Source organism: Spodoptera frugiperda, chromosome 13 (genome assembly GCF_023101765.2).
Source record: "Spodoptera frugiperda isolate SF20-4 chromosome 13, AGI-APGP_CSIRO_Sfru_2.0, whole genome shotgun sequence".
NCBI lineage: Eukaryota > Metazoa > Arthropoda > Insecta > Lepidoptera > Noctuidae > Spodoptera > Spodoptera frugiperda.
Window position 1 is genome coordinate 3500037 of NC_064224.1, and position 13259 is coordinate 3513295.

General features: G+C 48.5%; 1 protein-coding gene and 1 long non-coding RNA gene across 3 annotated transcripts in view; one reads left to right on the forward strand and one right to left on the reverse strand.

The window, feature by feature from the left end:
- LOC118270612 (actin-binding LIM protein 2) overlaps positions 1-11141 on the forward strand; it is a 38119-nt gene extending 26978 nt beyond the window's left edge. The window contains exons 2-17 of one of the 2 annotated variants that reach the window (XM_050698123.1): positions 1003-1282; positions 1526-1701; positions 1774-1831; positions 1901-2063; positions 2324-2512; positions 2739-2810; positions 3124-3550; positions 3641-3801; positions 3870-3949; positions 4030-4163; positions 5708-5787; positions 7705-7774; positions 8379-8396; positions 8637-8677; positions 8935-9174; positions 9252-11141. In XM_050698123.1, the coding sequence (XP_050554080.1) occupies positions 1003-1282; positions 1526-1701; positions 1774-1831; positions 1901-2063; positions 2324-2512; positions 2739-2810; positions 3124-3550; positions 3641-3801; positions 3870-3949; positions 4030-4163; positions 5708-5787; positions 7705-7774; positions 8379-8396; positions 8637-8677; positions 8935-9174; positions 9252-9365 (2303 nt within the window). In that variant the 3' untranslated portion in view covers positions 9366-11141. The remainder of the gene's footprint in view (positions 1-1002; positions 1283-1525; positions 1702-1773; positions 1832-1900; positions 2064-2323; positions 2513-2738; positions 2811-3123; positions 3551-3640; positions 3802-3869; positions 3950-4029; positions 4164-5707; positions 5788-7704; positions 7775-8378; positions 8397-8636; positions 8678-8934; positions 9175-9251) is intronic. The other variant, XM_050698124.1, reaches the window with a different exon arrangement.
- LOC126911346 (uncharacterized) lies at positions 10584-13110 on the reverse strand. Its single transcript, XR_007705879.1, has 2 exons — positions 12880-13110; positions 10584-12770 (listed from the first exon to the last, which is right to left on the reverse strand). It is a non-coding gene; the product is annotated as an uncharacterized LOC126911346 (long non-coding RNA).
- Between the last annotated feature and the right edge of the window lie 149 nt (positions 13111-13259).

Below are 13259 nucleotides of genomic sequence, written 5' to 3' on the forward strand. Positions count from 1 at the left end.
TTTCGTAATTTAGTTTCTCTAACAAACTCAGTTGAAAGGTCTTTTCATCTCGATTTTAGAAACAGAATGTAGACCATAGATTTGGAACTATATTAAAAACCAACTTTATCAACGAAATCACTCCTACGTTAATTTAGTCCTCGATCCATATATTTTGTAACAATATTCCTTGTCTACACGGCAGCCCGACTCTTGAACTCTAGTGCATCTTACTGCGGACTCAGAGCGTTGTTTTCTCATAGTAATCGAAGTACCTAAACATTGTTACTAAGCATTTTAAAATGTAACTTTGGGAGTGTAGACGTAGCGTGGGCGTGGCTTACATTATAAAGAAGTCGGAAGCAGTCGGCGTCGCGTTGTCTGGCCGCGGCCTGCGCCGGTACGTGCCGCTGCATCTGTATCGACGACTATCCCCGCGCAGCGCGCCCTGCCTGCTGCTCCTTGCATTATCGCTGTCCTATTGTCGCCTCACAAACTAATGGTCTACAGTTAACCGTTGAAAGAACCGTAACTCCAGACCCTTGTTGCTTTCAATTAAAGACTTACGTATGGATTAATGTTCTTTCTTTTAAACAAAAGACCAAAACTAAATATACCGAACTCGGAATCTGTCAACGAGTCAGTTTCATGTTATTCATACGATTTATTTTCCTGCGGTTGCGTTTACAAACACTTTTCACATATACAATACGCCCACACCCTGAACTTGCCAGTACCTCGCGACTGTGAGTCGCGGTGGGAAAAAGATGTTTATGTTTTCCTTATTATTTTCTCATTAATAATCTGAAGTTAATGTTGTGATCCTAACCCTCGGAGGTTTTCACGACGGAGAGCACATTAGAAGTGAAGTACTGACATGCCAAATGTTGTTTAAAACAAGTGCCTTATTTATATGTACCTACTTGGATAAGGTGTGCAATGTATTTGGGTGATAGGCAATGTCTTGCAGCAACGATAGAGCCTGTGTGCATCACATTATCAGTGAGTATTTGGTCATTGCAGGCAAGGTGGTGTGCGCGTCGTGCGGCGGCAAGTGCAGCGGCGAGGTGCTGCGCGTGTCGGACAAGTACTTCCACACGGCGTGCTTCACGTGCCGCACGTGCTCCGCGTCGCTGGCGCGCGGCGGCTTCTTCTGCAAGGACGGCCACTACTACTGCCCGCAGGACTACCAGCGCGCCTTCGGCACGCGCTGCGCCGCCTGCGGACAGTACGTCGAGGGCGAGGTCGTCTCCGCCCTCGGCAACACATACCACCAGAAGTGCTTCACCTGCGCGCGCTGCAAGTCAGTACCGAGTTCTACCTCAACCTGTATAAAGTTTAATAGGCATCTGGGCATAGGGCGGAAAACAAACAGACATGGCAACTTGGTAAGCAATCGGCGTCGCTCATGGACACCCCAGGAATTACAAGTGCGTTGTTGGTTTTTGCGGATTTGAGGGTACTAAGAGAACCCTTCTAAGGGTTTCGAGATACTAAGAGCAGTCGATCATTCAGTTGTTAATGAGCCTGCCGGCTAATGTTCCAGACGCGCGTTCCCGTCGGGCGAGAAGGTGACGTACACAGGTGCGGAGGTGGTGTGCTCGACGTGCGTGGCGGCGCCCGTGCGGCAGACCGCGCGCGCCGCCGCGCAGCTGGACGCGCCGCGCGCGCCCTCCGCCACGCCCGCCACGCCCGCCACGCCGGCACACCACGACCAGAATGGTAGCTACCGCTAGTTGCACGCCCGCTCTGCACTCACAAGGCCTGGACTGACCTGTCACGTTGTGGTTTCAGAGTGCGCGGGCTGCGGGCAGGAGCTGTCCGAGGGGCAGGCGCTGGTGGCGCTGGACAGGTGAGCGAGGTGGCGGTGTGTGTGTGTGTGCGTGTGTGTGCGGTGAGGTGATGCCGTGTGTGTGTGCAGACAGTGGCACACGTGGTGCTTCGCGTGCGGCGAGTGCGGCGCGGTGCTGCAGGGCGAGTACATGGGCCGCGACGGCGTGCCCTACTGCGAGCGCGACTACCAGCGCCTCTACGGCGTGCGCTGCGCCTACTGCCAGCGGTACATCTCGGGGAAAGTCCTGCAGGTACCCAACTATACCACCGCTATACCCAGCTTTATTCTAATCTTCGTGTGTTTTTTAAGTCAAGTAGAAACTGTTGTACTCAACTACTATCAATTAATATCCCGCCGATAAGTCTAAAACGAATGTCAAAAAGTTTAAGCTAAGATCGGTTTTTAATTTACCAACCGGCAATAATGAGTAGTAGCAACATGTGTCTGTACTTTGAAATGGAAGGAACGATATCGTTTGCTTGAGTACCGAGCGTAGCGCTGGCTGTGCAGGCGGGCGACAACCACCACTTCCACCCGACGTGCGCGCGCTGCAGCAAGTGCGGGGACCCGTTCGGGGACGGCGAGGAGATGTTCCTGCAGGGCGCCGCCATCTGGCACCCGCGCTGCGGGCCCGCGCCGCGCGACCCCGCCGCCGACCCCGACGACCCCGCCACCGACCGCGCCTCCGCCGACCTCCAGGTACCCACCACCCGCCATGTACACTCCGACACCTACTTAATTTGCTTCTTTCACATCACACATCACTGTTTACTTTTTTAATTAGCAATATTCTCATGCATCAATTATAAATGCTGCATAATGTTTCTTTTTCATTGATTTTAATTATGTTTCTGTAAAATGAACGAGTCCAAAGCACGTGTCCCTGCAAGTGTAGTAGTGTAGTGTACCTGCCTGTTGTCTCCAGTTCTCGCTGCGCTCGCGCACGCCCAGTGTCAACGGCTCCTACTGCAGCCCCTACAGTAGCTTGACCAGGAAGGTCCGTTACATTCTTTTTTATTATTTTATTATTGTTTTATTTATTTCGTGTGCTGTTGAAGTGTTTCTTGTTTCTTGTAAATGCTCGATCAGTACTTGTCCAGTCCTCACTCGGAGCTGCCACTAACTACGTATGAACCACTTCAAGGGCACACGTTTGTTTACTTTAAGTTGAAACATCGACACGTTCACTTGTTTTGTTGTTATTATTATTTGCATTACTTCGAAATAAAATTATTTTTGTATGAAGTTGTAAAATATTACACAGTCGGATGTTATTGTGGTACGTGTGTAACTTGTGTTGTGTGCTGCAGTACGGGTACCGCGCCGTGTCCCCGGGGCTGGTGCTGCGCGAGTACCGCGACGCGGGCGCCGTGTCCCCGCACCGCATCACCACGTACTCGTACCTGACGAGCGAGCCCAGCTACCTGCGCCGCCCGCTGCAGCCGTACGACCGCCCGCCCACCTCGCCGCACTTCCACCGCCCGCCGTCGGGCGGCTCGCGCGCCTCGTCCCGCGCCGGCGCCGCCAGCAAGGCGTCGGCCGGCAGCCGGCCCGGCATGCGCGCGCTGGTCGACTCCATCCGCGGGGACACGCCGCGGCCCAAGTCGCCGCACATGAACAACGAGGAGCCCATCGAGCTGTCGCACTACCCGGCCGCCTACAAGCCGCCGCCCGGCACCAAGCCCAAGATCGAGCGCGACGACTTCCCCGCGCCGCCCTACCCCTACACCGACCCAGGTCTGACTTGCAGCAAGCCGTCTACACGTTCCGTACTAGTCTCTGTTCCCTGGCGTCCATGTCTCATGCTTCCCTCCCACTGCGTTACAGAGCGGCGCCGGCGCTGGTCCGACACGTACAAGGGGGTGGCGGACAGCGACGACGAGGGCGACGGCAAGGTCAACGGGAAGCTCAACGGGAACGGAGACATCGACCCCAAGCTGCGCAGGGAGGAGCACGAACTCGCCAAGATCGAGACCGGCATCGCGCAGGTACTGTGTCGCACGGCGCCACCTGCCGGCCGCAGCACTACGTCACGTAACGTGTGCGCGTGTTGCAGGTGTTCCTGAAGGAGGTGAAGGAGCGCGAGAAGCTGCAGCAGTGGAAGAAACAAAACCTCGACCCCAGGAACGCCAGCAGGTGAGACTGTGACTGAGTATGTACGTATACGTGTGTATGTATGTATGGATGGATGGATGTGTATATGTCCGTGTGTGCAGGACCCCGTCGGCGTCCCGCGAGCCGCTGCCCCGGCTGCGCTACTCGTCCCCGGTGGGCGCGTCCCCGTCGCGCTCGCTGGAGTCGCGGCCGCACGAGCCCGAGCACCTCGAGCACAGCGTGCCCTGCTACAACGGTAAGTGGCGCCGCGCTCTGTACACGGGGGGGGGGGGGGGAAGGGGGGCGATACTAATCCACTAGCCTTAGACCGAGTCCCTCCGCTACTAACCAGCGGCGCGCCGCCAGGTGAGTGCGCCCGGAGCCGCCTGTTGCATGCTACGTGTCGTGTTGCACGTTGCATGATACGTGTCGTGTTGCTTGTTGCATGCTACGTCTGTGCTTCCGTTTATGTGGTTGTCTACGCCCCGATGTATAACTTGCATGGAAACCGACACCGATGATCGCACTATAACTTGATAGCGGTACTACAACCACCTTAATATTAAATAGACACTGTTGCACAATTAAACACAAAATGCAAATGTCTCGTGGAATACATGGCGAGTCTGTTACCTTGTGGTGCAGTTTTAAACTCGTGACTTGTTACCGAGCAAGGCTCATCTAATATAGGAACACGATATTATAGTTGGGAAACTGACTATAGAACTGAATACTTCCAGTATCACTGAGCGATCTAATATAGGAACACGATATTATAGTTGGGAACACGTGGTTCTATCCGTAGTCTACTCAGTGCCGGTAACCTCGCTGAGTAGCTCGGCTGGTGGGAATGGCTTCACTCTCGCGCAATAACAGTATAACAAGTAACCACTGGCTTGGTTCACACTACGTCCGCCGGGACCGCGGTACTGCGATCTGTGTCTCTAACATACTTACTACATATTTTATGGAGAGGGAGGGATTCATTTGTTTGTTTGTTTGCATTGAAAACCCTCATGTTGGTTATGTTTGTGAAGATGCATTATTTTAACACTCGACTGACGATTTATAAATTGTTATGCACATCATCTATGTATTGCCCGCGACCACGTGAACCCTTGTCTTATTTATAAGGACGGGCAAACGACTGCTGTGTGCCATTTCTCCATCTCCAGACAATAGTGGGTCCACAAACATGACAATGTGTCACGCGACTGAATATTCCGCACTTAGTTTGAATGTTGCTTCTTTGTACGTTGACTTGTAATACGAGGTGCTTCAAGAGGAGGATAACATTATATTAAATAGAAGCTTCACAATAACTATCATGAGACATACTAACCTAAATTAACTCAACAATAACGGCTTGCTCACGCCTGCGCCCTCTGCTCATGATGAAGAGTCTCTCTGTGACTCGAAACCAGTAGAGCTTTTCTCAATAGATTACGTGAGTAAACCGATATTTTTAGTTAAGTGCAGGTTGTTAAATTAGTAGTGAAGTGTTTACTCGGTAAATTAATCAATTGTACAAGTTTTTCTTGAGCCACCTGTGTTATGTGCCTTGGTGTAGTCGTTAATATTGTGGACGCACGGCCGCGCGGGATGTACCGCGGCGCAGTCCCGCGCGGCGCGTGCGTGTGTGTAGCATGTGTGTGTGTGTGTAGTGCGGCCCGGCTCCGGCCTGCGCTCCGCCACGCTGCCCGCCGCGCTCGGCCGCCCCCGCCACGTGAGTACCCCCCACTAGCCCCCCCCCGCCCCCCGCGGGTACAGAGTGCAGGCGCTACAGAGGCAGTGTTGCAGTGGTGTCGTCGCTGCGCGCCGCGCCGCGCCCCGGGTACGGGCTGGCGCCGCGCTCCCACACCTTCTCCTCCTCCACCGCAGTGAGTACACACACGTAGCATGCCACACACACACCGCCACTGTATATACATACATACAGATAGGCTTTCTAAACTGAACACACTCGTAATCAGACACCCTCACATTTTCAACGTGACCACAATTTATTTTTTGTAATAATAGTGCTAGTAACATTTCCACAAACAGCAATCAAAAATACTTTCTCTCCACTTCATTTGACTCGTAGTTATATTCCAAAGTTGTACTCGAGCCTACACAGGCTGCACGGCCTGCGCGGGTACACACCCATATATAATCTTGTTTGAGTAGAATAATATCTGCATATTATATCCTTTCCGATCTTGAGGAACTATACGCCCTGTTGCCTAAACACATGACATTCAAACTAGATTTAGCCACGGGTACACAGGCGACTCGAGAACTATTCTCAAAAATAACAAACAGTGAAATTGGGTTCTTATTTATTTTGTGGCTAATTTTTCTTGAAAGTATTATACCTGTGTTCAGCTCACACTCACTACGAGTGTGTTACAAGTAGGCGTGCTCCGCCATCGGGCACGTGGCCTCATCATCGCTTGCCACCACACGAGATGGTGGCCAAACGTCAACACAACCACAAACACAGTGTCTGACACACAACACAACACTTCTACATACTCCTCCACAGTGTCTGACACACCACGACACTACCTCACAGTGTCTGACACACAACACAACACTCCTACATAGTGTCTGACACACAACACAACACTCCTACATAGTGTCTGACACACAACACAACACTCCTACATAGTGTCTGACACACAACACAACACTCCTACATAGTGTCTGACAAACAACACAACACTCCTACATAGTGTCTGACACACAACTCAACACTCCTACATAGTGTCTGACACACCACGACACTACCTCACAGTGTCTGACACACAACACAACACTCCTACATAGTGTCTGACAAACAACACAACACTCCTACATAGTGTCTGACACACAACACAACACTCCTACATAGTGTCTGACACACAACACAACACTCCTACATAGTGTCTGACACACAACACAACACTCCTACATAGTGTCTGACACACAACAACACTAATACACAGTGTCTGACACACAGCATAATACTACTAAATAGTGTCTGACACACAACACAATACTCCTACACACTGTCTGACACACCCCGACACTACAACACAGTGTCTGACACACAAGACAACACTATTACATAGTGTCTAACACACAACACAATACTCCTACAAAGTGTCTGACACACCACGACTCTACTACACAGTGTCTGACAAACAACACAACACTCCTACGTAGTGTCTGACAAACAACACAACACTCCTACATAGTGTCTGACACACAACACAACACTCCTACACAGTGTCTGACACATACCGATACATGTACACCATGGCTGACATACATCACAGCCCGGCATCGTCCGCATGCGACGATACTGTGGAGGCATTATCATAATAATGTATCATTTATCATTTAATAAACAAAAACTTTCGTAAGCATTTATACTTCTTTAATTATAAAAAATATTTTTTTTTTACTGCACGGTTGCCCGTTGACTGGGCACCGGCACCCGCGAAACGTGTAGCGGGTTCGATTCCCCTACGGAGCAATTTATTATGTGATGCACTAATTGTTGTTCCGAGTCTGGGTGTCATGTGATATTGTAGGATTACTGACCCACTGACCCACGACACAGGACAAAATCTAGCATGGGGCATTATTGTACGTGCCGGCTCACTAGACCGGTCACCGAGCCACGCTGTACGGCACCAAAACACGGAGCATGCTTCGTACATCGAGCTAGCTCACTGCTCCCGGCAGTATGATTGAAATCAGTTACCTGTACGTGTGTACGTGTACCTACACGAGACTGTGGCCACTAACCGGCGCGTTGTGTGTTGTAGGGCGACTTCACATTCAGCGGGATGGGAGACAAGACGCATAGCACCGACTTCAGCAGCGGCAAGTCAGACAGTAAGTATCGCGCACCGACTCGACCACACCCACTGCTCTACTCGCCGTGTACAAATGTCTTATATTAAACAGTATGCAGTTTAACGAAACCATGGCTAATGTATGCTTGGGGAGACCAGTAGCCGGCCAACTGTCACTCTGTACTGAATAAACCTACTATTGCCCCGCACACCGAATAACTCCGCTGGGTGTACACGTCCCTTGACTAACATTTTGTAATGCTAACAGATCTCCTCGTATGCGTCTACCCACGCAAACCGCGCTACGAGCGGTTACTTACCAATGTATTATTAATTTCTTATAGTGTGTGTCGTAACCGGTATTGTGTTGATAATATTGGAATATATGTAATGCGTAAGTGCCTAACCCTGGTTTCTAATGAAGTGTTTAATATCCTGTGAGCGGTAGAGGGTAACGATGGAGCGTGTAGCAGAATGTAGATACGTTCCGGCGTGTAGCGTAGCGCCACATGCGGGCCGCGGCCCGCGTGCGGCGCGCGGTACTGTGTACTGTGTACTGTGTACTGTGTACTGTGTACTGTGTACCGTGTACTGTGTACTGTGTACTATGACCGAACTGTGTTTGTTGTGCGCCCCCCGCCCAGTGCGGACGGAGCTGTGCAGTAAGTGGCGCCCCCACCCCGCCACCGCTCGCCACCCCACCTTCACTCACTCCTGTACTGTGCTTGCCTCAGGCGACTCTTCAACTCTACCGCTCGCGACTAGACTTGAAGTGTCGCGGGATCGCTCGTCGCTTGCCTCCGTGCCAGTACTCTCTCACACACACACGCTCATTGCCTGCTCGCTACAGTCGTGTCCCACAGTGGGTGTACAAGCTGCTAATTATGATGTTATCGTTACAGTATCTGCCGGCTCCATAACTGATGTGGATCGAAGTGCTGTGGTGAGTGACACGACCTCTTCTATTCACTTGTAGCCTCCGCCAGAGGCGTATCACGTATCAATATTGTGACACTCCGTTAAATAGATTTTGCCAGTTATTCATTTATAAATTACTACTACTATTTCTGCTGAATCAGATGCAGTACAGTTTTTTCACAAGTCTGAATCGATTGCCACCACAGGGTGTAGTGATCAAAAATGTTGTAAAATGTGGTGTTTCCCAAAGTGTATAAATGACGGCTGGGTGTTGTGTCGCAGACGACGGACGGCGGCGTGGCGGCGCGCGGCGTGGCGGGCGCGGGCGGCAGCGTGGCGGGCAGCGTGGCGGGGCGCTACGCGGGGCCCGGCGCCGGCGGCCCGGGGCCCGGCGTGCGGCGCTCGCTGCCCAACATGGCCACGTCGCACCTGCTGCACGAGCCCGCCAAGCTGTACCCCTACCACCTGCTGCTCATCACCAACTACCGCCTGCCGCCCGACGTGGACCGCCTCAACCTCGAGGTGAGCCCCGCCGCGCTAGTCGGAGTAGTCCTCCGGCGGACTGACGGACGGCCGACTGACCGACCGTTGTGTTGCAGCGCCACCTGTCGGACGCGGAGTTCGAGGCCATCCTGCAGATCGGGCGCCAGGACTTCTACCGCCTGCCGCAGTGGCGCCGCAACGAGCTGAAGCGGCGCGCGCGCCTGTTCTAGTCGCCGCGCGATGACGTCACATTCACACAGCGCAGCGGACGGCCCGCGTTCTCCTAACGATGCCTTCTTGTACATGAGATGATATATACAGATACCTATATACTATGATATATATTGTGATTTGTGTGGGCGCGTCAATTCGTTTTACATTAGTGAGAACCAAATATATTACGATTTGTAAGATAAATATTTTCAGTTAGAGTTTAAGTTGGGACATAGATGAGTATATCGCTATGTATCGGTAGCTATAAGTGTAGCTTGTGGTAGCGGACGAAGTGTGGGCGCGGGGCGTGACGTCATAATACTTTAGTTTGTACTCCACGCAAACTGTCATAATAGGTGCGGCGCCGCACTCGCTTACCTTGTAAGTCGTTGTTTTTAATTTTATTATACGCAGATATTATTTTTGGTTGCAATATACTTGAAACTATTACACCAAGGCATTTTTTTTTCGGTGTGATTCCGACTGTTTACGGTCTAATATACTTTTAATTAAATATACGCCACAAAATAATAGGTAGCTATATGACAAAGTGATATAGCATACATGTGACGAGCAGCTCTACTCTGTGCCGCGACACATCGCTAGGGCACTGTTCTTATCTAAATCGAAACGTTTGAGAGCAGAATGAATCTTTCCACGAGGTAGAAACCTGTCAGCGACATAATAACCACTAGTCTCTCCGTGTGCACGGTCCTGTCAGCACTTATTGTTATTTATATGTCCAATATAGTAATCAAATTACTGTAAAATGTCCGAAGCCAGATCGGAGTTGTATAAATTCATGTTTCTTATTGGCAATCATAATATTTATTAATATAACGTACCTATAATATTGCACTTACATTACTCTCGAAGCTGTGCATGCCTACGAATTTGACTAAATCGATCGTTCAGACAATGTTCTACACGCTAATATATAGTGAGTGTATGTTTGTGTGGCACGCTACGGACGTAACGTGTCGGCTCGTGGCCCTGGTAGGGGGCGCTTGGAACCTAATCATATTTATGTATTTTGAAAATTTTAAACGATAAGCGATGTCAGCTTTCTATGTAATGTGTGCGGATGAGTGAACGAGTTAAATTATTTATATTGAATTGTATTAGATGTATATATAGAGTTTATTTTGTAATAATGCTATGGAGACTGGCGGGAACACCGCAACTGTAACTCCGAATGTCGGCCACCGGCACACCGCGCGGCCTGAGCCACTGCATACTTGAGAAAACTCCTTTTTTAATTTGTTTATTAAATGGTAATAGAAGTTGATCAGTAATTTGGTGACATTAGCTGTCCGTTGCCTATTGTTACCAGATGCCGTGATATTGGACATCGGCTAGGGTTTGTTTAGTAGCTACAAGAGCCACCTAGTCAGACAAACTATGAATGCTCACGATAACAGGTTTATCATGAGTATAAGAGATTATAATGATAGTCCCGTTTATTGTATAGTTACAGTTGCGGTGTCTCCTTGCAGGCTGTTGTAACCCGGAGTGTACTCTCCACTCCCTGACTGCAGCGAGTGCCAGTATGGCAGTGCCAGTGGCACACAGTGCTACAGTCACGGAGTGGCGTGTACCTCCGCGGTGGAGAGGATCAATGTTTCGCTTCTTGTACAGCCAGCGTAGCGCACGCCGCGTGAGTCGCGACTTACGACATCATTTCCTACAAATACATATATAAATGTATAACTATGTGTGAGCGTAATTTACTTATCAGCGACGAACGTGAAGACGACATGCTTTTAAAATAATAAACTTGCATTTCCGATTAATTTTGTTATTTTTTTCAACAAACGCCAACCCCGATCCAATATTGTGAGCAACATGGTCAGCCGCAGTGGCTGTGGCGGTGAACAAACCATATAACACGCGAGACACGTGTGATCCTGACCACTGGCAAACCGTGGCGTGGTCGGTAGTTCTGGGGTAATACCTGCCTACATATTACACATCAACTACATTGAGTAACAAATTAAGCCATAACAAGTGACAAAGTAGCTTGAGGCTAAGGCATTACAGCTCATAATATTTAAATCAAATCTGGAATGTATTTCACGATCTTTGGTTACGCCTTTGTGTACTACGTTATACAATAATAAGAATTCTCCATATATGTATAATATTACCGATAATGTGTAAAACCACATCGGCCTTCCAACCGAAGGTACTATTAGAGCTAACAAAGGAAAAGAAGTGAGGTATGACCATGTGGGTCTCACGATTGGAACGAAGTTCTTTTCATTTTGTGCTTCACTCGTCTGTGATACAGAACATTGTTCCTGGTACCTACAGGTATTCTAAATTTGCGAGAGCTATGATTTAATTAAGATGTTTATGTATAGGTACTTTGACTATTTTACTACAATGTATTTGGGGGCACGGCAGGGCCCTCGCCAAGTCGAGCAATAAAGATAATTAAAGATTATTATTATTATTTTGAAATAAGTAGTAAGCTGGTAGTAAGTATAAAGTAATAGGGTATAGGCGTTATAATTATATAAAAGAAAACAATATTAATTTAGGAGTTAAATTATAAAAGAAATAAAAAATAAACTAAGGAATGCTAATAAAATTTTTATCAATGTTTTTTCAAAGTTATCAAAATAACCAATTTGTTTAATTTGTAGGTACTTGTTATATAAATATCAACTTAAGAATTGATTTAGGTAATCAGTAAATTCAATCTTAGTAACAATATTATCGGAACACAACGATCACATTATCGCCCTCCCGCCCATCTAGACAAGCAACTTGATCAGCGTTTCGTTACGCCAGGTTCACATTACTTGTTGCTTAGTTACTCAATACTCAGTGACCGACTGAGGCGGTGTAAAAGAGCAAACATAGTACAGTCGGCAGCGTCATTAGTACAGGAGTTCATGTCACGTCCGTCGAATAGAAAGGGAGATTGCGATTGACGATTCAACATTGCACCACAGCAGACACTCTTGTCTTGGACTCCGAGCGGACAACTACGTACTGGAGATACTGTCAGTCGATCAGTGTGATTGAAATCCTTAGAATCTGTATTGTGAGTGCCGTATTTGTAAACAGTGTTCAAATTTAATAAATAAATAAATTAGTTCAAAGTGAATATAATAATACACTATTTGACTTAACTACTGGGCCTTTTTTTTGAGGGGGGAAATTCATCCTATGACTTCTTAGCCTTAGGTGAGGCGAGAGGGATTGTCAAACTCTTACTGACTCAAACCTACTCCTGCTTTTCGAACCGGAGCCCCGGTAACCCTGCTAGGTAGTCTGCAGCTCCAGATCAGGCATCAGCCGGCCGTGGCCGGAGATCGGCGCGCAATCCCCGACGCCCGAAATGTCTTTCGCGATGGCTGGGGCGTGAGGAGGTTAGTTCCCTCATGCGTCCCGCCTCCTTTTAACTACTGGGTCTGCAAGCAAGAAACTCTATAGGTTACTCTTTTTCAACCAGGTTCACAATACAACTCTTGGTTACATTGTTTCGTTGGTTCAGTCAAAGATTTTTAAAAAGATAATAACCTTAAGGACAATAAAATAATACAGTCTGGAGCTGATCAGTCCCGGTTGATGGCGCCCGTTCACGAACATGACACGTACCTACCAGCATCAGTATCAGTCTCATTGTGTAGTTGTATAATTATTGTAGGTATGTTGTGGCATGTCGTGGCGCTAACGGCTGAGGCTAAAGGTCTAGTGCGCTTTTATGCAGTGTACCTTCACATTTACGTAGACATATTGGAAATCGATAGCTCTAGCTTTAATGTAATTTTTAATGTTTGTCATTTCTTTAGTATCAAAAATACATAATATAAATATTATTTAGTCGAATTATAGATTTAATTACATTGACAACACTTTTGCACAGATTATATGCAACCGAATGACAATGAAGAAACTCT